Consider the following 22,935-nt stretch of genomic DNA (forward strand, 5'->3'; position numbering starts at 1 on the left):
GTTGGTCGATACTTACCTTCCCCGGTTCTCTTCCTTGGTCCCATTCCTTTGTGGGTTTTTTAGCCATATTGGATTGAACTGATTATCTTATGTCTTTTATATTGCCACATACTATACATTGACTATGTAACTATGTAGCCATGGTTTGTTGAGTTGCTCAAATGATGACATCATCGACGAGTTTAGTTAACTAACTAGTTAACTAACTAGTTAACTAACTAACCAAGCTAAGTTAGAACCAAGTTCTTGACGGAGCCGCGTGTTTATGTAACCGCCCTTGGCATTTGATTCATTATTTCCTGAAACGTTTCAAAAAACAGCAAACAACAACACATCCACAATCGGTGGATATGAATAGCCATTGATCGGTTACTCGCCAGGCCACTGACAAAGGATCAGGTATCCTTCCAGAACCTAGAATTACCCTGAAACGCCAGGTTTATGCCATGGGAAATCCCAGGTCCTCCACGGCTTATTGTGTTGCTGCGGTACGCGCTGGGAGGGTTTCAGGGTATACAATCGGGCACCAGCTTTGGCGCCTGGCTATGACCTGGATACCGAAGCCCTAAGGTCAGATCCCCAGCGTATGACCTGTCTGGTGGGTCTTCTGCGCCCGTCCTCCGATGGGCGCCAACAGGTCCCTGGTTATTTTTGCAGAACTGGCCACTGGCAGTCCGCACACGCTTGAGAGTTCTCAATTCTTCAGACACTTGGAATGTGTTTCAAAACGATAAGGTGGCTGCTGATTTGCTTGCGGGTTGCCTACAGCTAAATAAAGAATGCTTGTCACCTCAGAGCTTGCTTTCTTCCCCTTGACAGAGGCTCGACAGGGAGTTCCGTTGATCTTCGGCATGTAACGGTGCTGCCGCTGTGCTGCAGAGCAGTTCTCGTTTGGCTGCTTTCCGAAATATATTGTTCGTTGACTACCCCCTTGTGCTGGCATTCACAGTAGATTTTTAACAATCCTTTCTGTTCCTTCTCGTTGTCTTTGTGGTTGTGCTGTTTTTCTCCCCTCAATGGATTTCTTTTGTTTTCTTATTTTTGGCTGGCCCATTCAATAGACTTGAATAAACACCAACTTCGGGAACAATCTTTGGATATAGTTCTATTGCGTTCTATTCTCCTTTCACTTCTTGTGTATCAATCACCCTTCCATTCCCCCCATTATTGATATCCTGATTCTCTTAATTTTTATTTCTTTAATATTTTCGTTCTGCTATACCCTTAAAATCTTCTTATATCTCTTAAACGGCAAAGTACCTCCAACTGCTTCTCGTCAGTACGGCCTACTTCTCAATTAATATACCAAGCGCTGGCCGTATCCAATCCTTGACGCCTTTTTAAACCGGTCACCATGAAATTCTCTCGATTCATTCCGCGGTCACGGACCCCAGGTCTACCTGCGTACGGCGAGCAAGAGCCCAACACATTCGAAAATGGCTACCGGCCGTCACCGCCCCCAGGCGCTATCACCCCTTATCTCGGACTGCGATCTCGTTTATCACAAATTTGGTTCAATCGATGGACCATACTACTGCTGCTCATTCTCGCTCGAGTACTTGTAGCCATCGGCTCTCTAGATGGAAACCTGGTCTCCGCAAAGAGAGAGGCTTTGTCCGCTTGCTCAAGTGTAGAATCCGTGGGTAGCACCATGGCCTCGATGCCTCATTATATGGCTCAGGGAGTCAATGAGTTGACCGCGACAGGGGTGGAGAAGGCTATCAATGGGCTTATGTCGATGCTCGAACTTACTGTCACCGGTGTTGAAGAGATATTCGTTTTTTTCGTCAACGTTATGACCCAGACATACCTCTGTCTTATCACGCTGGTTGTGTCTGGAATGATGAATGCTGCCATTGACGTCCTGAAAAAGGCAACTGAGTTCCTTGATGATATCACCGGCAAGCTCGGAAATGCCATTGGCGATGGGATCAGCGACTTCGAGGATGCAATTAACGGTTTTGGCGATGTCATCAATATGTTTGGCACCAAACTCCCCAAACTCAACCTTGATGGTCCAATCAAGGAACTAGAAAATCTCTCATTACCGGACGGTTTGACGGACGATCTCAATAAGCTGAAGGAAAAAATCCCGAACTTTGAGGATGTCAACAATTTTACAAACAATGCTCTCCGCATGCCCTTCGAACTTGTGAAAAAGCTCATCAGAGATGAAATCGACGATTACAAATTTGATCGATCTGTATTCCCGGTGCCAGCGAAGGAGCAACTCCAATTTTGCAATGAAGAGGGTGGCATCCATTCTTTCTTCAACAAATTGGCGTCGCTTACAAGCACTGCTAAGAAAATCTTCATTGGCGTGTTAGTTGTCAGCGCGATATTGGTTTGTATCCCAATGGCGTACCGTGAAATGCGAGCCTGGCGTGGTATGAAAGAGCGATCTTCCTTGGTTCGAAGAGAGGCTCACGACCCCATGGATGTTGTATACATCGTTTCAAGACCTTTCGCCTCAGCAGCTGGCCTAAAAGCCGCAACTTGGTTCAGTGGACATCGTAGGCAGGTGCTCGCGCGATGGGTCGTTGCCTACGTCACATCTCCACCAGCGCTTTTCCTACTCTCCCTGGGTGTTGCTGGACTGTTCTCATGTGCTTGCCAAGCCATGCTTCTGACAGCTGTGAAAAAGGAGGTCCCCAGTCTCACAGAACAGGTCGGCCAGTTTGCTGACAAGGTCTTTTTTGCTCTCAACAACGCCTCCGAACAATGGGCAGTCGGCACCAACCGTGTCATCGACGATACGAACGATGATATCAACCAAAAGGTCTTTGGTTGGGTTAACCAAACGACAGGTTCAGTCAACAACACCCTCAACGTCTTTGTCGACGAAACCAGCAACGTCCTCAATCGAACCTTTGGTGGCACGATCCTCTACGAACCAATTAAGGACGTCCTACATTGCCTCATCGGCCTGAAAATCGAAGGGGTCCAAAAAGCCTTGACTTGGGTGTCTGTACATGCCAAGGTGGACTTCCCAAACTTGGCCAACGACACATTTTCCCTACGTACCCTCGAAAAGCTCTCCAAAGACAACGATTCAAATGCAGACAGCTTTCTCATGAACCCGGGCGATAAGACCACTGACAAGATCAGCGAAGTAGTCCAGCGTGTCACAGACTCTGTAGAATCTGGTATCCGAACTGAAGCCATCATCTCGGCTGTTATCATCTCCATCTGGTTTGCCGTGCTACTGATGGCTATCGTTCGAGCTCTGACGCTCTGGTACGGTGCTGACAAGAACCGTGGCGACGGAAGTGGTGATTCTGAATTTCCCCACCCCGAAACGTTATCCAGAGACGCGGCGGGTTTCAGTGATATTCCTCTTGCAACTCCAACTCATGTCAGTCCGGGAATGGCAGACACTTCGGTACCGGTATACACCACAAGACCTCCCGCACAGGCCTTTAATGGGGGTTATAATGCGGAAGATTATTATCAGGAGCAGAAGCTGGGATTTGCTGGCCAGCGGGAGTTGAGAAGGGACGTCGAAGGCCATGCACGGAAGAGCAGCTATGGAGAGGTTGAATATACGAATGATGTTAAGAGATAAGTCATCTCTGCATTTTAATTAATTTTTTTTTTCTCACTGTGGTTTTTCTTTTCTTTTCTCTCTTTTTATTTTTAAGTTTTTTTTTAAAGTGTGTTTGTTACCATGCATTGCCGGTATTGGCGTCCTTCTCCTTGTATGGCATTATTATACTCTCAATGATTCATTCCCCTTCCTTTGACTCCATCCAATCCGCATCCCGAGTTAAAATACCCACGATGTTTTTCTCCTGGCTTCTCTCTTTCATTTTGAAGCGGTGGGTGGCATTCTCTACAGAAACCTTTTCTTTCCACCTCTCACGCACACCCGTACTAGTTTTATATCATTTGAGCTCCACCAATGCTGTTGTTGGAGTACACTGTACATTTACATCGGGAGTCTCGGGGCTACCTACTCACTGCCTGCCCGTCCAAATGTTTTTCAGCCTGTTTTTATTACGTCTCTTCTTCCCACTCGTACATAACATCCTTTCTTCCCCTCGTGATCAGCATTGACATTGCTATGTCTATTTTCAGGCGTGTTCTGTATCAATTTATTCTTAGGGCCCACATAGAATATGGAAATATAATGACAAAAATTAAAATTATGTTTATTCATTGAATACGATAATTGAAAGGAAGAGAAAAAATAGATAAATTAAAAAAAAAAAAAAAAATTAAAAAAAAATTAAAAAAAAAAATACGAATGAATATGAATAAGTAAACTAATATAGTAATAGAGTATTCATTCGTGGGCGATATGGTTGGCTCTCTAAAACCGTAGACTCTTCAGTCCACCTAATCACCGCGTTCCAACGGACGCTCGTTGCCTTCAACAGCCCGGGGGTGTGCGCAAGATGACCCCGCACTCTGCACTGGACCTGTTGGAGTTGCGGAAGGAGATAAAAGAAACCTCTTTTCATTCTCCCTTCGTGGCGCCAGTGTCGGGTCCGATGGAGTCTGTCGATTCGAGGATCCAGAATGTACTGACATTGCACCTTCCGACGAAAGACCGTCGGGAATATAATTGTGCCCGGAGCGAAACAAGCTTGAGACTTTCGAATCGTATTCGAACCGCCGAATCTCCGCTTCGCTATTATTGATACGTCTCAGCGGCGGCAATGAGCTTAGTGGATATGAGTGGGCATCGGTACTAAAAGGAGCGCGATATCCATTCTCGCTGCCCGCGATTGGTGGTATCAGACTCGGGAACTTGAAGCCGGTGGCAGTTTAGAGGAAACGGGGATATGGTAATGATGGCGCCGTCGCTGTTTGCCATAATCGGGGAGATAGCCGTGCAATAAGTGATTTTAACGCTGGGACTGCCGCCGCCCAGATTGCGCCGTTTGTTTCTATGTTGGAAAATGTGTATTCGATATCGTATGCCCGCTCCAGGGTGGGTAAGTCAAAATTGCCAGATACTAGTATTAACCGTATTATTGCAAAAATCGTCACCCTAATGGAAGAAAAGGAGACGAGGTAGATGTTAGTTGGTTTGATTCAGGAGCTGCAGGCGCAGGTGGTTTTTCAAGGGGGTCGGGATGGAAGCTTGACAAGACGAAAGATTTCCAAGGAAGTTTGGTAAGAGCACGTACACAACTCCTATACTCAGTACACCCACAACCATAAATTTTTGCCTCCTTGGCATGTTTATCCCCCAAACGATGGCGGAAGGAATAGTCAGAAGACAGCAATCAAGGGCTATTGACAACAGTGCCATTGAGATAAAAAACGCCTTCCCTTTAATACATCCCCCTCCTCTGATCAGCTTTCCATTTTTCATCCCATTTTCATCCGCCCCAGCAGCTTCCTGAGCTTTGCGATCCAATTCTTCGGAATCCCAAGCATATCGTAGGGGCGTGCATTGGAAAAGGTCGGCAAAGAAGATAGCGATCCCGACACAGAAGTTGATGACGAACAAAATGCGTAGTGACTGTATGACGAACTTACGAAGACCGTGCAGACGGAGGATAAACGTAATGATAGACGCCCTCACGAAGGTGAGGATGGGAAAATAAAGAAGCTGATTTGCAAGGTTGTATTGTTTGCCCAAGACACTAAATCGGAAGCTGTCCGGCGGAAAATACGTTGGCGGAAACCCTTGGGAGGCATACTTTGTATCTATACCAGGAGTTAGCGAGATGATACATCCTACCTCGGGGCATGTAAACTTTTGGAAGCGCAAAGTAGCGAAGGATGCAAACCCATCACTTACATCCCCAACTGGTCACACACATCCCAATAGATAAAATCTAGGTTTCCTTTCATGAGAAATGCCAAAAGACAGATTTTTCTGGATAAAAGCGTCTTCCATACCATTGCAATTACCACGAATACATCATCTATTCGCATATCATATGTTTGTTAGAAATATGCGGATGGATAGCTAAATAAGGCTGCTTATGTACTCACCCCAGCCCCAATTCTTCGACAAAAACCTAGAGAGAATACGCAACGAGACCAGGACAAGACTTATAGCTGGAAAGATTATAATCATCACCAATGCTTGGACGTGTCTTCCTGGCGCCATGCCCTTCTAGTCGGCAGCTTGTCAAGCCTCGAGGAACCTAATCCGGGCCTCATATGTATAAGGTGTAACGGCCTCGAAGCCGAGAAAGGGGAGGGAAAAACCGACCGTTTCTGGGAATAAGCGGAACGCGTTTAAGGGAGAAGTAAATCTACACAAAACACGAATTAAACAAGATATCATCGTTAGGATACATAGTAGGCACGGGGAAGAGGTTTTCAGGGCGGCAAAATATCGGCTCTCCCGGTTAAACAACTCGGGGACTTGTACAAGCTTGTCCTAAAACCCGAGATTGACCGGCAGAATGTAACATCAGAGCGACATATCAACTTGCTTGTGGCTGGTTGTTTCCATGGTTTGAAAGAGAGTAAGGTTAAGTTTGCGGGTCCTGAACTAACCAACATGGGCAATGAGGGAAAGCATCATCATCTAGGAGGGAGGCTGGGAAGCAGTTATTTGAAAATCAAGAAAACAAACATGACGACGCACCACATTGCAGAGATAAAACCCCAGCAGAAAGGGCGTCTATAACAATCGTGAAAAATCCAATTTCCAGCCTATGCAGGCGTCATGTTCGTTTCCTTAAATAACAACAAAAAATCCGTCACCCTTGTCCTTCACCCGACTCCTTTCCACGATCGGATCACAACAGCTGATCCGAATCCTTTCAGGCGTCGCCGGACTGACCAAGGTCAATACTTCATCAACCCCCCATTGTTTTCTTGCCGCTTTCAGTGCATCCCGTATCGCGAAGAAGACAGCGCTGCCCATGAAAAGAGGCGGCTCGCCAACACCTCTTGATCGCTGGATCGTCCGTAGATTCTCCCATTGTACATCTTTAAGCAAGCTCACATTGAACACTTGCGGAATATCTCTGAAGCCAGGGATTTTATACGTGCCCGGCCCACGGGTGAAAATCTGGCCAGAAGCACGGTGCCAGAGGCTCTCCTCAGTCGTGAAGAGTCCTTGGCCCTGGATAAAAGCACCTTCGATCTGTCCGTAGTCGATGGAAGGGTTTATACTCTGTCCCACGTCCATTTTTATATCTGCACGGAGTGGTGTCCAATCGCCCGTTAACGTGTCGATCTGGACTTCGGCTGCGGTCACCCCTTGGGTGAAGTAGTAGAACATGAGGCCTTTGTTCTCACCCCATTTATAGCCTATATCGGGGGTCTTGTAGAAACCGTTCGCGGTGAGGTTAACCCGGTCGAGATACGCTGCTTTGACCAGTTGTTTCATCGTCGCGTTCGGCAATTTCTCCCTGTATGGTTGGAGGCGCTGGTTGAGTTGTTCGCAGGCATTGAAGACTGCATATCCATTGAGGTCAGAACTTGCAGAGGCCGCCGTGGGAGATGCATTGGCCACGGTGTTAGTAGCCGTTTCGGATATGAAGATGTCGGACTGAGGAACACCAAGTGCCTCCGCTGCGATCATGGTGATTTTAGTGTGCAGGCCTTGGCCCATTTCGATGCCGCCGTGAGCAACAAGGACGCTACCATCATTATACAAATGCACCAACGCACCAGCCTGGTTAAGGAATAACGCCGTATAAGATATACCGAATTTTGTTGGAACAATAGCGAGGCCCTTTTTGGACCATTTGTGAGTCCGATTGTACTCTGTAACCGCTGCTCGACGGGAAGCATAATCGGATTCGTCCATTACCTGCTTGTACATGAGGGGCACATACCAATCGGCACCGAGTTCCTGATTGAAATGCGTCTTGTTATTTCGACTGTACATGTTGATCTCCTGAAGCTTTTCCACAGGGATGTTCAGATGATCAGCGATCTCTGACATGTAAGTCTCAGCGAAAAATAGGCCTTGTGGCCCGCCGAATCCGCGGAATGCAGTATTGGACACCGTATTCGTACGGCAAACATGCCCACGAACATGAACGTTGGGGATGTTGTAGACACCATCAATGTGTGATAGACATCGATCAACCACAGCAAAAGAGAGGTCCTGAGTATGACCAGCGTTAGCATAAACATCGGCGTCCAGCGCCAATAGTTTCCCTTCCTTCGACACGCCAACTTTCCAGTGGCAGAGAAATGGATGCCGTTGACCCGATGTAAGAATATCCTCATCACGATTCAGCATACAACGAACGGGGCGCCTAGACTTGGAAGCAGCCACCGCGCAGATACCGGCAAGCTGAACCGATCTAGATTCTTTCCCTCCGAACCCACCCCCAAGCCGTTTGACTCTCGACACGATCTTGTTAGATGCAACTCCGGTGACCTGAGCCACATACTCTTGTCTATGAAAACTGTTAGTTTAGATATCCAACCTTTTTATTTGACCGGAAGCGTAGATGAAAGCACAAAAAAGAAAAAGCGGGAACTCACGTTTCATTAGGGTTCTGCGTGCTACTCCAAATCTCCATCTCCCCATCCTCTGGCTTGGGAATAGCAACACACGCTTGAGTTTCTAGATAGAAATGCTCCTGCCCACCCATTCTTGAGACGCCAGCGAAAACATGATCTGCTGTGGCAAATGCAGCCTCGATGTCACCACTTTTGATAAAAGGCTTATGATGGTCGTAAAAGGAGTTCGCTTCAATCGCTTGCTCGATGGTTAGGATAGCAGGTAACTCTTCATATTCAATCTTGACAGCCCGCGAACCCGCTTCAGCCAATCTTACGGAAGTACCAAGAACCATCCCAATGGGCTGACCAGCCGTGAAAACTTCATTGACGGCAAAAAATACTTCATCAGCCCTCGGTTGGCCCCACCAATTTGCTTCTGGGCTCGGAAGACTAGTATGATCAACATAGTCGACCACACCTGGGATATCCAAAGCAGGGCGGAAATCGACCCTTAGTATTTTCGCACGAGCCTTTGTGGATAGGACTAGGCACCCGTAGAGTTCATTGCGTTGAGGGGGAATGTCATCCGTGTATTGCGCCTGGCCAGTAGTTTGCTTCAGCGCGGAGACATGGGGTACTTCCTTCCCCAGAATCCGCTTTTCATATGAGCGGGCAGCTGCATGATCCTTTCGGCCGGAAGAGATTTCTCTCTCGATTTCAGCGACCGCTTCTTCTTCGGCAGCTGTAGTGTTACACCGGAGACTGGCGAGTACATCATGGTAGAACCGGTAGAAGAACCCCAGGGCGAGAGTTTTCCTATACGTTGGCATCCCGCCTGGCACTGAAGACGGAAGGTCAAAATCCATTTCCAAAGAATTCATTACGCCCTCAAGTGTGGCTGGATCAGTCCAGTCCTTCCCTACGAGGAAGGTTTGTGCTAGCTTCGCAGGGGTGGTTGTAGGAGCCATGCCGCCGTATACCAGATTAGCACTGGTCACGATATTTGAATCTGAAAGTGAAACTCGAAAAGCGGCGTTGGCGATGGCTATGTCATCATCCTTTCTTTTTGACTGCTTGTATGCCCGGAGATATTCGCCAGATTCCTGGCTCACTGGGATTCGCAACGATGCGACGATAGCGTTGGCTGCCAAAGCTGTAGACCGGTATCCTTTAAAAAACTCTCCCATCGGAATCTCTGTATCTCCCTCTAGAGATTTTGCAACTAGGATCGTGCTAGTTGTAACAAAAACTGGATTTAGATCGGATATCGGCGACGCGGTAGCTATATTTCCTGCTGGGGACGCAACATTACGAATCTGTCTTCCAGCAAAGTACCTGATCTGTTTCTTGATTGCAGCATACGGTTGGCTCTTAGTAGGTCCGTATATCTCAATTGCTTTATCGCAGATACTCTCCAAATCCGTCAAGGTAACGTTCGCCCCTAATTCCAGGTAATCGTCCGTAAAAACGTACTGTTTTAACTCCGGAATATCGCCGACATATACTGAGTCGACATATTGCATAGCCTTGAACTTGACTTCAATCTGTGTCTCGGTGCTTCCCCCCACAATCTTGGCGGATGGACATGCGTCCTTGATCTCCAATAACTGCCGCACAGTGACAGGACGGTACCAGCGTTTTCTCTTATTTCCAAAGGCCAATGGCCTAAACTCATACTTCCGCAATGACGGAGGGAAAATCAATTCAGTGTCGGGGTTGTAGGAGATGAAATCCGGCGAATTGAAGGATTTTTCGGTTGAGGTGTTGTCACTATTGCTGGTGTCGCAATTTGTAGATGCCTTATCCTTACAACAACCTCCCTGTTTCCATTCCATGCAGCAAGCCGGTCCCCCGCTGGCACTTGTTTTTCCACAAGAAAATGACTGGGCGGCGTCTAGGATGGAGCGGTAACCGGTGCAGCGACAAAGGTTGCCATCGAATGTTTCTTCGATTGCAAGTTTTGACGGAGAAGGATTGTTCCGCAGCAGGGCATATAAACTCTAGCAATCCAGATGTGAATTGATTCAGCCAGTGCGATAGATCAAAAAGCAGAGCGAAGTACAGTGTCATGCGAAGCTGGGTTTTTCCAACTAGAAAAAGGCTACAGAAGCTTACCATGACAATACCCGGCGTACAAAACCCACACTGGCTTCCGTTTCCCGCAGCAATTCTTTGCTGAACGGCATGCAGGCTATTCGCATTTCCAATCCCCTCCACAGTGATGACATGTTTGCCGTCCACACTGACAAGTGGTGCGAGACATGCGTTAACGGATGCATGGTATATTTGCTTCGTTGTAGGATTAAGGTGCGAGATAACCTGAAAAGCAAAAACCGTTAATATTGACCTATGCCCATACAAAAAGAGAAGAACACTGGCATCTACTTCACATACCACTGTGCAAGCTCCACAACCACCCTCGGCGCATCCCAGCTTGGTTCCTGTCAGTCCAACACCCCTCAAGTACTCCAACAGAGTGGCTTCGGGATCGGCATTTTCCAGCTCAACCCTTGTTCCGTTGAGGTAAAATCGGAGGGAACTACAATAGTTCTCTGTTACTGATGCTAGCGAAGGGGTCTGCTTTAGGACCACGGAAGAGTCAGGACGCTGGAGGACAGATGGAGCCATGTTTTCTCTTTTCTCTTCTCGACTGAAGGGCCCCCCGTGAGGTAAATTTTATTGAATTCTGACAAAGAGGATTGTCCTATATTAAGTAAGACCGGCAGCGCGAATGTTTTGTATACACTGTGCTGTGGGGTATGGACATCGGGACCAGTCATCAGCTACGTTAGAGCTTGATCAGCGGTAGGAAAGTGTTGCAAAAGATATATAGAGCGAAGGGAACATCCACCGATATCTAAGTTATATCAGAGCAATAGACAGGGTAGTAAGCCATGAACTGTGCTGGCAGCCGACGAGTGATACTAGTATATTGGGCATCATGATTACCAGCGAGGTGGGCGGGGAAGCTGTCTTATTTATTGGCCTGCGCTTAGCTTCCAGCCTGGCAACTTCTTAAGGCAGCTCCGGTGTGCAATACGATGCAATACATGCTGCTTGTTATAGAATGATACATGTCTTGTAGCGTACTCTTTCCCAATACAAAAGTAACACATCAAACTTACATTTGTTTGTAATTTATAATATTTATTTGAGCTGCATACTAATATGGAGCACATAACTGTATCAACTTGAGCTGGCACTCCCCTCTTGGAAAGCTCTGTAGCATACTCGTTCAGAGTTCTTACTAGTTGGAAGAGAGATCGAGATCTTTTAAGGGGCAAACCCGCAAACTAGATCGCCACTGGCTGGCATCGTTACTAGTATCTAGGATAATACTAGCACTAGTTACTAGTACTATCAAGTCTAGTACTATCAAGTACCCTCATATGCAATATTTACGTCACTACTCCGTAGTGTTGACTGAAGACTGTTTATCATATCCATAATTATTTTAACAAATATTTATGTGGAAATAAAGAAGTAAGTTGATGGGTACTAGTATAAATTGTTATAGTAACTAGTATGTAAAAAAGTTCACTAAATTGTCAACCTCAACTGACCCATTTTTTGGGCTTGGAAAGGTCAGGTCAGGTCACTAGCAGGAAGACTTTTTTATTGATTCTTCTAACTAACCTCTGGCATTTACCCCTGCACTCTAAATATGAGGATTTGTTGAGGGTTTGGATTGGTTCAATCCCTCTACTACCAGCCTAACAGCATTCAGTGCTGCATAATGACGAGGGGCCTGCTGAATGTACAGAGAGTCAATTCTTTCTTCAGAATAATAATTAGATGATTGCAAAGCTCAACAAAAATTAGATGGAGATGATGATAAAAAAAATGCTCTAGACGGCGGGTATTATATACTACTAGTATCTATTCCGTGGTTCGGCAATGCCCCTATTATTATTATAAACTTAATCTCTGATTTTAAATGGCTGAAGGTACCAAGTAGTCAAAGCAAGTTGATTTGTATTCATTATTTCTGAATATATATATATCAAATATATGAATGTACAAGGTTGAATATGCGTTATTTTTTTTAAATCGATGATCACTAAAATACACTTTATTATGAAGTTTTCAAGTTGACGGCGAAATACACAAAACTGGGTTTGGTGCCAAACAAGAGCATAGTATAAAGAATTGAAGGCCAGCTAGGGCTCAACTCAGCAGCTTGAATTCTATGAGTTCCGTATAAATCACACAAAGAGAAACGAAGAAGGAGAATCAGAAAGCCAAGTATATACAAATACAAGATAAATACAGTTGAATGATATCAAACATACATGTAAGTAGTGGATTGTTCATAATGTGTCGTACACGCCTATATTTCATTTCTTTCGGCTATGATCCTGCAAACCCTTTTTCTTCCTCCTCCCACTTTTTCCTCTCGATGACGCTTCTAGCCCTGCAACGGAAAATTATATGAATTAGCGATATGAAAGAAACGGCTTAAAAGCATGAAAATAAAGAATAAAATCAGGGATAGAAAAAGGGGCGGTAATATAATACATACCGAAAAGCGCGGACAAACCGCCAAACCTCCGTGTCTACCAGGTTCCACGCCTCCGAGGCATCTTTAATCCTCTTATCCTCGTTCTTCGCGCTCTTCAGTACATTCCTTGCTTTCTCAATCAAATCAAACTCCATCCTGATCTTCGCCTCGTCGCTGCCAGGGAAATCCTTCATGAGAGGCTTCTGCGCGCTACCATTGCCATCTGATGGTTCCCGCGGTATTCGGAAGCCAAAGTGCCAGTCTAGATCGTCAATGGTTTCAGATGGCAACTGGTTTTGCTCGGGGTTGGCGGGGAATGACTCCACGGTAAACCACAAGCTTCGGGACATTGCAGAACGCCCAGCGACGATGCTTTTAAATGGAACAACACGGGTAAAACTGTCAATATTTTCACCAAGAACCATTTTGGTAGATTCTGTAAGCCATCTGTCACGGTCAGTCTCGCGGCGGATGTAACGGACAGTGATATTATCGGAGCCCCTCTGGAGACTTAGTAAGGTATAGGGATGAGGAAGGACACCCAGGGTATAGACCGCGGAGCTGTTAAGGTAGCCGCTAGGCTGCAATATTTTAAGCCTTTTTTTCGGAGTGCAAGGAGTGCACCCAAGATTATTGGGCGGACAAGTCGATTGGAGCATGGAAGGCGGACACTGAGCAAGCAAGCCGGCCAGTTTGACAGCCGGGTTCACAAGGACCGTTGTCACTTCGGGAAACGGTTTCGTGACGGCGATCCCTGAGGCAAATGTATTTTGAAATGTGGTTTGAAGGTGTAAGTTGATGAGATCAACCAATGCAAGTTTGCCCTCAGACGGGTTCTCCTTGATTTTCTCCGCAATGGGTGAGTACTGTCTGGCAACCATGTCGGGATCGTAATAAGCCAGGCTGGTCGACTTTTCGACCCTGAAGAACTTATCCGGCACCACATCAATAATAGCCGTAGCATCCTTCAAATTGCTCCTTTGCAACGCAGCTTCAATGGCATCGTTCACGAGACTCCGTTCGCCTGAAAAAAGGCACGTGCCCAAATTCTCTAACCGCGTAATGTACTCCGGTGCGGATCCTCCTCGAAGAGAGGCCAATAACCTGTCCTCGTATTCGGCCATGGGAAAACACCTCCAATCCACAAGTAGGCCGCTGTCAATATTTCCCCAGGCGAGCCATTTCATAAAATCTGCTTCAAGTTCGGGACTCAGTTCTTTCGTTTTTACTGCTCGATATCTACGGTTGTTCGCCGCCTCCGACGGTCCCAGGACTATAGGACGAAACCCTTTCGCCCACCACGCACGACGCCAGGTCAAAAGCAACTGTCTATCTGCCTCAAATTCTCCTTTTTGTTTCTTGCTCATGGAATTGTAGTACGTGAATACGTGCCGCCTCAAGGCCAGGGGCGGGAGCACAGAGCGGTTTTCATCCAACGTGATGCTCGAGGAAAATGGATTCAGCCATTTCCAATCACTGAACCACTTCGATTCCCCGCTGGTGCTATTTTTTTGCTCTGGAGGCTTGTGGGTAGGAGGACTGAAGGTCAAACGGAGGTTATTGAGATCTGGTAGGTCTGGCAGCTTTGGAAGTTGTGGAAATTTCGCTAGATTCGGGAGGCTCGGTGAGAGGTTCTCGACATAGGAGCCGGCCTTGACCTTTGCCTCACGCAGCTGAGTCGCGGGCGTGCTGGACAGGATTAAAAGAAAAATGGCAAAGAAGGCAACCACGCCAAAAAGCCTTGTTCCTTTATGAGAGAGCATCGTCAGTGACACAGTTCGGAGGACGGTTGAGAAGCCGATAGGCAGCTGGTTTGACGCAGCCCATCGATCGCGGAAAGGGAAGAAACGCAGAATACGCGGCTTTCTCACGCTCACGCCGTTCCTCTCCTTTTTGGTTTGCTTTTTGGTTCCATGGTAATTTTGGCGGTCCAGGAGAATTCCCATTCATTGCTTACTCTTTTTTGCAGACTAGTTAAGCTGTTAGCCTGTTAGCCAACTACGGGAGGTTACATAATCGAGGGCAAAATTCTTGGCATAAACCTAGGTCCGTTTCATGGTCATTTTTAGCTACCAGGATGCTCCTTTTTAGCAACAGAGTCTACCCCTGAATCAATCTACATCCCAAAACTCCATTCGTATAGATATCATAGAGGTAGGAGAAGGTTAGGCGGATAAAGAGGGAGATAAGATGTTATCACCGCCGTACGGGGTCCCCGTCCAATTCCGCCACAAAGACCCGATCCTGCTGCGTCGGCATTTCCACTACATTGCTCCCGTAATGATTCAGCTCCACAGGACTCTGGTCAAAATGAAGCTCCGCTCGATCGTAACTATGCAATTCCACCGCCTGGTGAGCTTTATACATAAAATCCTTATCATCAACCGAAGGCTGGTTAACAGGAACCGTGTCTTCATCTTTCGATGATGCTGGTTTCTGTCGTAATCTTCGACGGGCAATGCAGAATCCCAGGAACCCGACGAGGGCCGCAATAGCTATTGCTCCAACGACTCCGCCAGCTATCCAGGCCTTGTTGCTGCTGTGGTTGGGCGGAGGTTCTGGGAGTCCACTGCCGGAATTAGTCATGTGCGGTAGTGTGGTTGTTGAGGCTGGCGACGGGTCCGTTGTTGTGGATTGAGTAGCTTGAGTGCCGTAACGGAACAAGAGAATGTCAGCGCACGATCCATTTAGAGACTGACCTGGTGTCTACATACCGAATGCAGTAGTCTCAGGAAAATTCCTGTACACTGTCCATGGTGAGCTGTCCCCTAGCTCACCATACCTACAGACCAGCTGCGTTCCGAGTGGATTCTGCGATGGTGCACTTTCGTATATGAGAAGCGAAGCGCATATATCGTTCTTACTATTGCCACAAATACGGAGTTAGATAACGAGAAAAAAAAAATACCTGTTATATTATTTCTAGGGAGTAGTTATCGTTTTAACGTAGACATATACAGTACATACCAATCCTTGGTCGTGTCATCAGCGAAGAGAAGGGTGTTGCCTGAACAACTTGTCGGGAGCAAACACGGAGTCGTCGCAGATTCCGGGCAGCAAGTGTAATGGCTACCGGACTTCGTGAAGGTGTCTCCATAATCACAAACCACTCGGACTACCGCCGTATGTTAACTGTTTCGAATTCGAAAAGATGCCTCAATATCAAGGTTGAACAGGAGGTTTGGCTCAACATACTAGCAGACTTGCTCCCAGATTCGGTCGTGATTCGCCATCCTAAATCAGGTGAGGATAGAGGGCGTCTATCTTCCTTCTGAGCGTGGATCCCATTGCTGAAGAGTAACAGGATCAACGTTGATGCAATTTGAAACGGGATATTTGACAACGTATTCATTTTATCGAATTATGGTGTGTACAGTACATGGGAACGAAAAATCCCCATGCGGAGTCGAAACAATAACAGGAAACATAATGGAGAAATAGAAGTCTTGTAAAAATCAAACAAGCCTTTAAAAAAAATAAAAATTGAAAGGGACCATTCTCGTTGGTCATCACTTGAGATCCGATCCTCTCAATACGAGGTGATGAAAGATTTCCGACTTTATTTTCGGCTTGTGTTTGTCAGCACTGTCCCTTTTCTTAAAGCTTGCGTTTAGCGCTCGGTCTAGTGCTTCTCGTCCTCCACATCACTTCAGGAACCATCAATACCCTTGAGAAATTTGAGTAATAAGAGGGATTGCGAAACTTCTGGTTTGAGCAAATGCTCATGGGTTGTCATTTTTCTCAAGGAAGCGTTGTTCGAAAACTTGCCAAAGTCGTGGTGGGCCTATCATCGGGATTGATAGTTAGCCCTACAGCCGAGAAAATTTTTATGGGAAATCAACAGATGGAATGGAATTGAGGCATTGAGGTCTGTTAATGTCATAGCATAGCATTTTTCCAAAACATCCAAGCCAATTGTTTTCATCATCTCTTTATTCCATCTCCCGCCCAATCACCCGCAAAACCTCCCTCACTCCCCACTCCAACAACTCGGTCATATTAGCCCCTCCTTCCCCCGGCGCCACCAGAACCCCCGCATCCTCCTTGATATATTCACCTTCTCCTACGGCCTCCTTCAACTCATCCTCGCCCCGCGGAATACTCGGGTCAGGAAGCAGGAGCCACTGGTGATCAGCGATATACCGTGGCCAAACGATATCATCCACATACCCGGGCGGATCCGTCCAAAAATTCTGGTGTGGCATGGGCTCGTTGTCATCTTCAATATCTCCAATGCCGTACGTACTAGGCTCCGCAGATCTCTTGTCGTCATCATTAAATTTATCTTCATCCAACTTAGGCGTAGGCGCAGGGCCAATAGTCACGTATCCCGTTCTGCCCTCCCTCCGCTTCTTCAGCACAGAGTAGGTAGCAGGCAGAAACAAGGGCACTTGTATACTATCGTGCACTGCGCGGAGCGGGTGATTCTCATCTCCCGGTGGCGCATAGAGGAGAAACCCTTCCAGAAACACAAGTGATAAGGGCAGTGAATCGGTCTCCGATTTCGTAGAAAGCAGTATGGTTTCCATCGTCCGTGTAACACGATGGCGAATACGCCGAATCGTATCCTCATCAACGCCCGAACCTGTGACTTCATTGAGGTCCTCTTTGCTCTTTAAGCGGGGTGGTAAAACGCCACGGGAGCGTACATAGGAGAGTGCAGACACGAGTTGTCGGATGTCAAGTGCTTCGACGGTATCCCAGTCCTGCACTCGTTTCCCCGACGAGGTGGTTGTCACTGGAATTCTATGTGCGGAAACATAGAGTAAATTCAGCTATTGTCAGCCCATTATATATGAAAAAGTGGATGTACTGTACCTCCGTTCTGCCATATGAAAGGTTTAAAATTTACGTCCGGGGCCGGCTGGGATTGAGATTGAGACATCAACACATACTGATCATCCGGTTTATAAAAGTCATCTTCATGAATGATAAACACCTTCACAGCTTCCCTGTTCCCAACTCCACCCTTGCCAGCTCCGTCTGCCCTCTCTTTCTCAATTGCGCCCGAGTCTGCAATTCTAGCTCCATTGGATTCTGGGGTAAACACAGTCCGCAGGAGGCGGGCAAGGGTCGTTTTGCCGCTCGACGATGGTCCAGATATCCCTACGACGATTGTTTTTCTGCTCGCTCGTTGGGAATGCGCCGCATTATTTTCAGTGAGCCTTGAGGAGCACATGGCGTGTGTTTGATGGTTGTTGTTGGCGGGGCCTGCTGGCGGGGTAGCTTCGATACAAGGTTTCGGGGTAAAGCAATAGAACATGGGAATATATCAACAATGAGTCCGAGGACCATGGTATCCATTGATCTTTCTAATTTGATATGTAGGTAGGGAGCAATAAGGACAGTATACACTGCGTTGTATTCCTGGTTATATGTATGCGTTTCCACACGCTTTTAAAGCAAGCTTAACTGCCAAAGCTTCGCTGTATCTACATGTAAAATAGGTATTCACATAGAAATCACTACATACATAGTTTAAATCAATAGTACATGCACAATGTTAGTAAGTAGATATGGCACATGTCAGCTCCCCAAACATGCCTGTGGTCCGCCGTTGAATTCGCAGACACAATTCCAGTTCCTGTATCCCGCATATTAATACCCACATCCGTACCACCCGTCCGCCCAGAACAACCGTTATATGCGCCGTATTGGATCCCGACATAATTGAGAAAAAAGAAGGAAGGAAGGAAAGGGAATAACTGAGGCGACATACTAGGTCGAGCAAAAATTCCCAGTATCAAAGAAGCCCCTACTTGTACCTAATGGCGTTAAGTGAGTGCTCAAGGGGAGTGAATGAGAATCTATAATTTGGAGCATCATATGACGCGGGGAAGGCGCGGTTGGTATTAGTCGAAGAGTCGCCTTCGTTAAGTCTGAAATCCAGCTTGGGAGGCCGCAACACGCCGAGAGGGTGGTGTTCTCGTTCGGCGAGCTTCCATCACGATGCCATTGATCGTCTCCAAATTTCCGTTCGATTGTCTCGGTTTACGTTTCCGTCTGTTTGGACTAGACTCCGATGAATTTTCGACATCCGATTCTATCCAAGGGAACTCTCCGACGAGTTTTCGTTTCTTATTGGCGGTCGCCACTAAGTCAAGAGACACTGGTGGTGCTGATGGCAGAGATAGCGGCGGCACAGAACGGACATCTTCATCCAGGTGATTGTCAGGAATTGGTAATCTGTGGCGATCGAAAAAGCCGACAGGCATTTTCAAGTATGCTGGTCTCTCAGAGGCATCGCTTTCGGGGATAGGGATTACCTCTTCGGTCTGAATGATGTCGCTCATCGTGCGGTCGTCTAACGGATCCTTCTCCGCGTGTCGCAATTCTGCATTCGACATTTGTTTCCTTCGCCTTAGCATCCTGTCTTCCAGTGTACCTTTAAGAACAAGGGTTTCTACGTAAACAGGTTTGTTCTGCGAGATACGGTGAGCTCGTTTGATTGCTTGGCTTTCAAAGTTGGGATCCCAAATCGGATTCACGATAAAAACTCGCGAGGCACAAGCGATATGAAGACCATGAGCGGCTTGACGAAGGTCCATAAGTAAGACCCGAACAGATTCCGTTTCGTTAAACAGCGAGAGATATTCCGACCGTGTCTTCGTTTTCAAAGTATTTGCATAAATTCGGAATTCGACACCAAGAAGCTCAAGCCCTTCCGCAATGTAGAAGCCCGTGTTATTCCCTCGTAGAAAATAATGATTTTCTCTTTCTCCTGAAATTCAATCACCTTATCTAGTAAATATGTGAGTTTTGCTGAAGCAGTGGCAACAAGCTTAGTTTGATTTAAAGATGATTCAGGTGGAAGGGTCCTGAAGCGCCCGAGAGAGTATGATTTCTTCGACGGCGAACTCTCGATTCCTTCAGGTTTTGGCTGGTGAACGAGGTTATCATTGGACTTTTTAACCTGTGAGCTCCCTCGCCCACGCATTTGACTTCGCGTCCGAATTCCGGCACCAACGATACCTTCGGCTGGGTCAAAAGAACAAAGATTTGAAGTGACAAATTTTTGTGCTTGTCTGGCTTGGGAGATCCCAAGGAGCAAGGGTTGAGAATTTTCGTCGCAGGCATCGATTGCCCACGCACCTCGTGCGTGATCTGGAAAGTTGTCCAGGAAAACACCCAGCTCGGTAAATTTACTAAGAGCGTTCCAAGAACTGCAGTTTACTGCCCTTTGGGCGACGGTAATGGCCTCGCACAGCCTCCTTTTGTCAACAGGGTCAATCTTGTCGTAATTTTTTTCGAGATATTCCTGAGCTACATCTATTGACTTCTGTACCTCCATTTTTTCAAACCCAGCCCAGAAACCAGCATGTCGCAGATTGTTAATGAGGACACTTAAATGCTTGCGATTCTTCGGATGGAACATGTAATCTTCACCCGTCCGCTCAGAAGTGATAGCATTGACTGTAAGAGTGAATATGTAAAGGTTGAGAGACAATTTGTCGTAGAATGAGGGTTCCAAGTAGGCCACCTTGTTGTGCAGCTTAGGCAAGGTTAGATCCCTATTTACATCCTCCGCTCGATGCCGTACCACCAGGGATTGGAGTGTAGATCGGAGAGACGGCGAAGCTCTGCGATTCCCATCCAGACCAACAGGCTTGATATATTTGGTCCAGCTGGCTGGGTCGTCTGCCCTTGAGTTTGACCAAGGCTTCAGGCCAAGGAAGTCAACAACGATGGATCGGAGTCTATCAATGTTTTTTAGCTCTTCCTCCAAAAAATTGGCAGACTTTTTTCGAGCTTGTAAAATGGAGAATGCATCTCTTTCTTGCTTGTCAGGTCCTCCCTCGGCAGTCTCCTGAGAGGCTAGCGCCACTTCAATGCCATATAGTCCACGCGAAGGGGTACCTGAGACAACCCAACGTCGCTCAATGTGGAGTTGACCAAGAGTATGAGCAGCCGTACTTCGCCCACCTTTAGCGGCGAAATTATGACCTTCATCGACTATGACGCGAAGCCAGTGTAGCTTTTTTAGTGGAGATTCTTCCGTCGGTTCCATCGACAAACCCAAGGAACGCCGCCCACCAGCTTCCCACTCGAAACGTGGCTTTGAAAATAATAGAATATCATATTCGAGCAATTTCTCTGGTTGGGGAGTTGCACAACGACTGTCACGGAGAACAAGTACCTTCAGACCCTGAGTATGCTTGTCAATTTCACTTAACCAGTGGTCAACCAAGTTTGACGGCACGATGATAAGGGTGCCGGAACATAGCTGCAATTTAGTAGCTGCCACTTTGGGTGTCGTTTCCCGACTTCTATACCTCTGAGGTGGCCTAGATATCTCATAGCTTCCACGATTTGCTTCACACGCCGATATGCAATTGTCAAAATACATCCCCGAAGCGTTTAATCTCTCAAAATACGACTTCCACGGGAGAGAGAAACGGCCTGCAGTTGCTGCAGCCATTTCAAGTAATGACCCTGTTTTGTTACGGACACGACGAAGACCCTCTGTATGGGAAGGTGGAATACGAGGGAAATGACCCCTAGTTGCAAGTATAACGGCCAAACATATCAGGGTTTTGCCGTACCCCATAGTTTCCGCCAAGATGCCTGTGTTTCCTATGAGTACGTCCCTTATACATACACGCACGCACACAAGAAATAAAATTAAAAAAATTCAACGACGCAAGAGTCTTACCGCCACAAGCCTCAGAGTACAGTCGTTTCTCACGAAAAATATAACCTTCTTTATCGTAATAATACAGTTTTCCCGTCGGGCCATGGAGGGTTTGTAGACGAGGATCCAACGTCTGTGCAGGCTCCGACTCTCTCTGAATCATATAAGCTGCAGAACGGCGTTGGTAGGCATACAGAGGAGTTTTCAGACCAATAACGCCTATATTTTCATCAGGTCCTCCGACGTAGTCGTGCACTTTCCAAAGAACCTCGTCCATCGCAGCCCTGGCGTGGGGATCAGAAACCTTTTCAATATCAGGACTGGGCGAGTCAAGGGTATTAAAAATGTAGAATAAGGACTCGTCCTCCACCGCTCCCACATCTGGCTGTGCATAGGGGTCGAAGTTGCCTTCCCATGCCTCGGTCGATGTGTCCAATTTTGACATCACTAGTTTAAGAAACCCCCTTAACGTGCCGTTTGATCGCTGGACATGTTTCCTCCCAACGTCATCAGGAAGAGCGTAGATGCGGACAGCGCTCCACCCAGGAAACTTGGCGTTTTGGCAGATAGACGTTCGAATCCAATTGTTTTGTTCTAGCTGCGAGAGCTCGGCTTCTGGGTAGGAAGATGTCGACTTCCGTACTAGAGCATTTGGATCCTGGCTACTGGCCAGGCCATCAAATCTTTGCAGAATCCCCACGGGAATAAAATGGCTCAATTCACTTAATAATATTTTCTTTTCAAGGAACAGATCGGGTGAAGGTGGGGACGATGCAACTGTTGATGCCACGGAGGGTGCAGAAGGGGACGTGGACTCCGACTGAGTAGATGAAGACGATGATGGAACGGCTTGCCCATCAGGTAAGATGTTTTCAATCGCAGCACGGAGCTGTTCTACAAGCGGAACATCCTTGTTCGTTGGATAAGACGTCAGCGTGAGTTCAAAGCGCAGAAGAAGTGATCTCGTATGACGCATACTTGCTGCAAGCCATTCGTTGGCAACACCGGGTCAATGTTAGAGATGCTCATTTCCAGTCAGGAGGAGCTATCCGACAGAGGAACTCCAGCAAGATGGGTTCATCAGCGGTTTCTAAAGGAGTGTCGAGAGGGGGGAATTCGGGAGCCAATGCGACGGGAGGGTTGGAAGAGCTGAGAGGAAACCGGAACGCTCCACATGCTATATCCGTTTCCCCTTTAGATGCGCCCAACGGAGGGTGAATGAGTTGTTCTGTCACTTGTGAGGGGAGAACTTGTTGTCGAGCTTGCCCACAGCAAGGATGCCGCCGCGGGCTCCGGATTGGCGGGCGAACTCACCGTCAAGCTAACGAGATGCTGGTGAAGTCAAAGAGAAAGAAAGGTAACTCACTCACCAACCTCGCTAGTGAAAACTGAATCTATAAACTTTCACGGTTGGATCAGGCCG

The 22,935-nt window shown here is 47.0% G+C and overlaps 8 protein-coding genes across 8 annotated transcripts; 1 reads left to right on the forward strand and 7 right to left on the reverse strand.

Moving 5' to 3' along the window:
• Nucleotides 1–1,354: 1,354 nt before the first annotated feature.
• On the forward strand, nucleotides 1,355–3,565 carry HCAG_01657 (conserved hypothetical protein; the record flags this gene model as incomplete). The annotated part of the gene is made up of 1 exon (XM_001544560.1): nucleotides 1,355–3,565. The coding sequence occupies one exon, from the start codon at nucleotides 1,355–1,357 to the stop codon at nucleotides 3,563–3,565; it is 2,211 nt and encodes a 736-aa protein (XP_001544610.1).
• A 773-nt stretch (nucleotides 3,566–4,338) lies between these two features.
• Nucleotides 4,339–6,070, reverse strand: HCAG_01658 (predicted protein; the record flags this gene model as incomplete). The annotated part of the gene is made up of 5 exons (XM_001544561.1): nucleotides 4,339–4,633; nucleotides 4,856–4,996; nucleotides 5,136–5,653; nucleotides 5,857–5,882; nucleotides 5,953–6,070. The coding sequence occupies 5 exons, from the start codon at nucleotides 6,068–6,070 to the stop codon at nucleotides 4,339–4,341; spliced, it is 1,098 nt and encodes a 365-aa protein (XP_001544611.1).
• A 579-nt stretch (nucleotides 6,071–6,649) lies between these two features.
• Nucleotides 6,650–11,007, reverse strand: HCAG_01659 (xanthine dehydrogenase; the record flags this gene model as incomplete). Its single annotated transcript, XM_001544562.1, has 4 exons — nucleotides 6,650–8,330; nucleotides 8,419–10,379; nucleotides 10,495–10,698; nucleotides 10,774–11,007. The coding sequence occupies 4 exons, from the start codon at nucleotides 11,005–11,007 to the stop codon at nucleotides 6,650–6,652; spliced, it is 4,080 nt and encodes a 1,359-aa protein (XP_001544612.1).
• A 364-nt stretch (nucleotides 11,008–11,371) lies between these two features.
• HCAG_01660 (predicted protein) lies at nucleotides 11,372–11,946 on the reverse strand (the record flags this gene model as incomplete). Its single annotated transcript, XM_001544563.1, has 4 exons — nucleotides 11,372–11,383; nucleotides 11,505–11,535; nucleotides 11,628–11,730; nucleotides 11,943–11,946. The coding sequence occupies 4 exons, from the start codon at nucleotides 11,944–11,946 to the stop codon at nucleotides 11,372–11,374; spliced, it is 150 nt and encodes a 49-aa protein (XP_001544613.1).
• Nucleotides 11,947–12,729: 783 nt separating this feature from the next.
• HCAG_01661 (predicted protein) lies at nucleotides 12,730–14,826 on the reverse strand (the record flags this gene model as incomplete). The annotated part of the gene is made up of 2 exons (XM_001544564.1): nucleotides 12,730–12,793; nucleotides 12,902–14,826. The coding sequence occupies 2 exons, from the start codon at nucleotides 14,824–14,826 to the stop codon at nucleotides 12,730–12,732; spliced, it is 1,989 nt and encodes a 662-aa protein (XP_001544614.1).
• Nucleotides 14,827–15,076: 250 nt separating this feature from the next.
• Nucleotides 15,077–16,232, reverse strand: HCAG_01662 (predicted protein; the record flags this gene model as incomplete). Its single annotated transcript, XM_001544565.1, has 4 exons — nucleotides 15,077–15,438; nucleotides 15,595–15,743; nucleotides 15,848–15,995; nucleotides 16,076–16,232. The coding sequence occupies 4 exons, from the start codon at nucleotides 16,230–16,232 to the stop codon at nucleotides 15,077–15,079; spliced, it is 816 nt and encodes a 271-aa protein (XP_001544615.1).
• Nucleotides 16,233–16,529: 297 nt separating this feature from the next.
• Nucleotides 16,530–18,059, reverse strand: HCAG_01663 (conserved hypothetical protein; the record flags this gene model as incomplete). The annotated part of the gene is made up of 3 exons (XM_001544566.1): nucleotides 16,530–16,664; nucleotides 16,855–17,626; nucleotides 17,776–18,059. 3 exons carry the CDS (start codon nucleotides 18,057–18,059, stop codon nucleotides 16,530–16,532), a joined length of 1,191 nt encoding a protein of 396 aa, XP_001544616.1.
• Nucleotides 18,060–18,753: 694 nt separating this feature from the next.
• On the reverse strand, nucleotides 18,754–22,541 carry HCAG_01664 (conserved hypothetical protein; the record flags this gene model as incomplete). Its single annotated transcript, XM_001544567.1, has 5 exons — nucleotides 18,754–19,601; nucleotides 19,739–19,852; nucleotides 19,973–21,445; nucleotides 21,534–22,401; nucleotides 22,491–22,541. The coding sequence occupies 5 exons, from the start codon at nucleotides 22,539–22,541 to the stop codon at nucleotides 18,754–18,756; spliced, it is 3,354 nt and encodes a 1,117-aa protein (XP_001544617.1).
• Nucleotides 22,542–22,935: the final 394 nt, after the last annotated feature.

Source organism: Histoplasma capsulatum, genomic scaffold (genome assembly GCF_000149585.1).
Source record: "Histoplasma capsulatum NAm1 scaffold_1 genomic scaffold, whole genome shotgun sequence".
Classification (NCBI taxonomy): Eukaryota; Fungi; Ascomycota; class Eurotiomycetes; order Onygenales; family Ajellomycetaceae; genus Histoplasma; species Histoplasma mississippiense.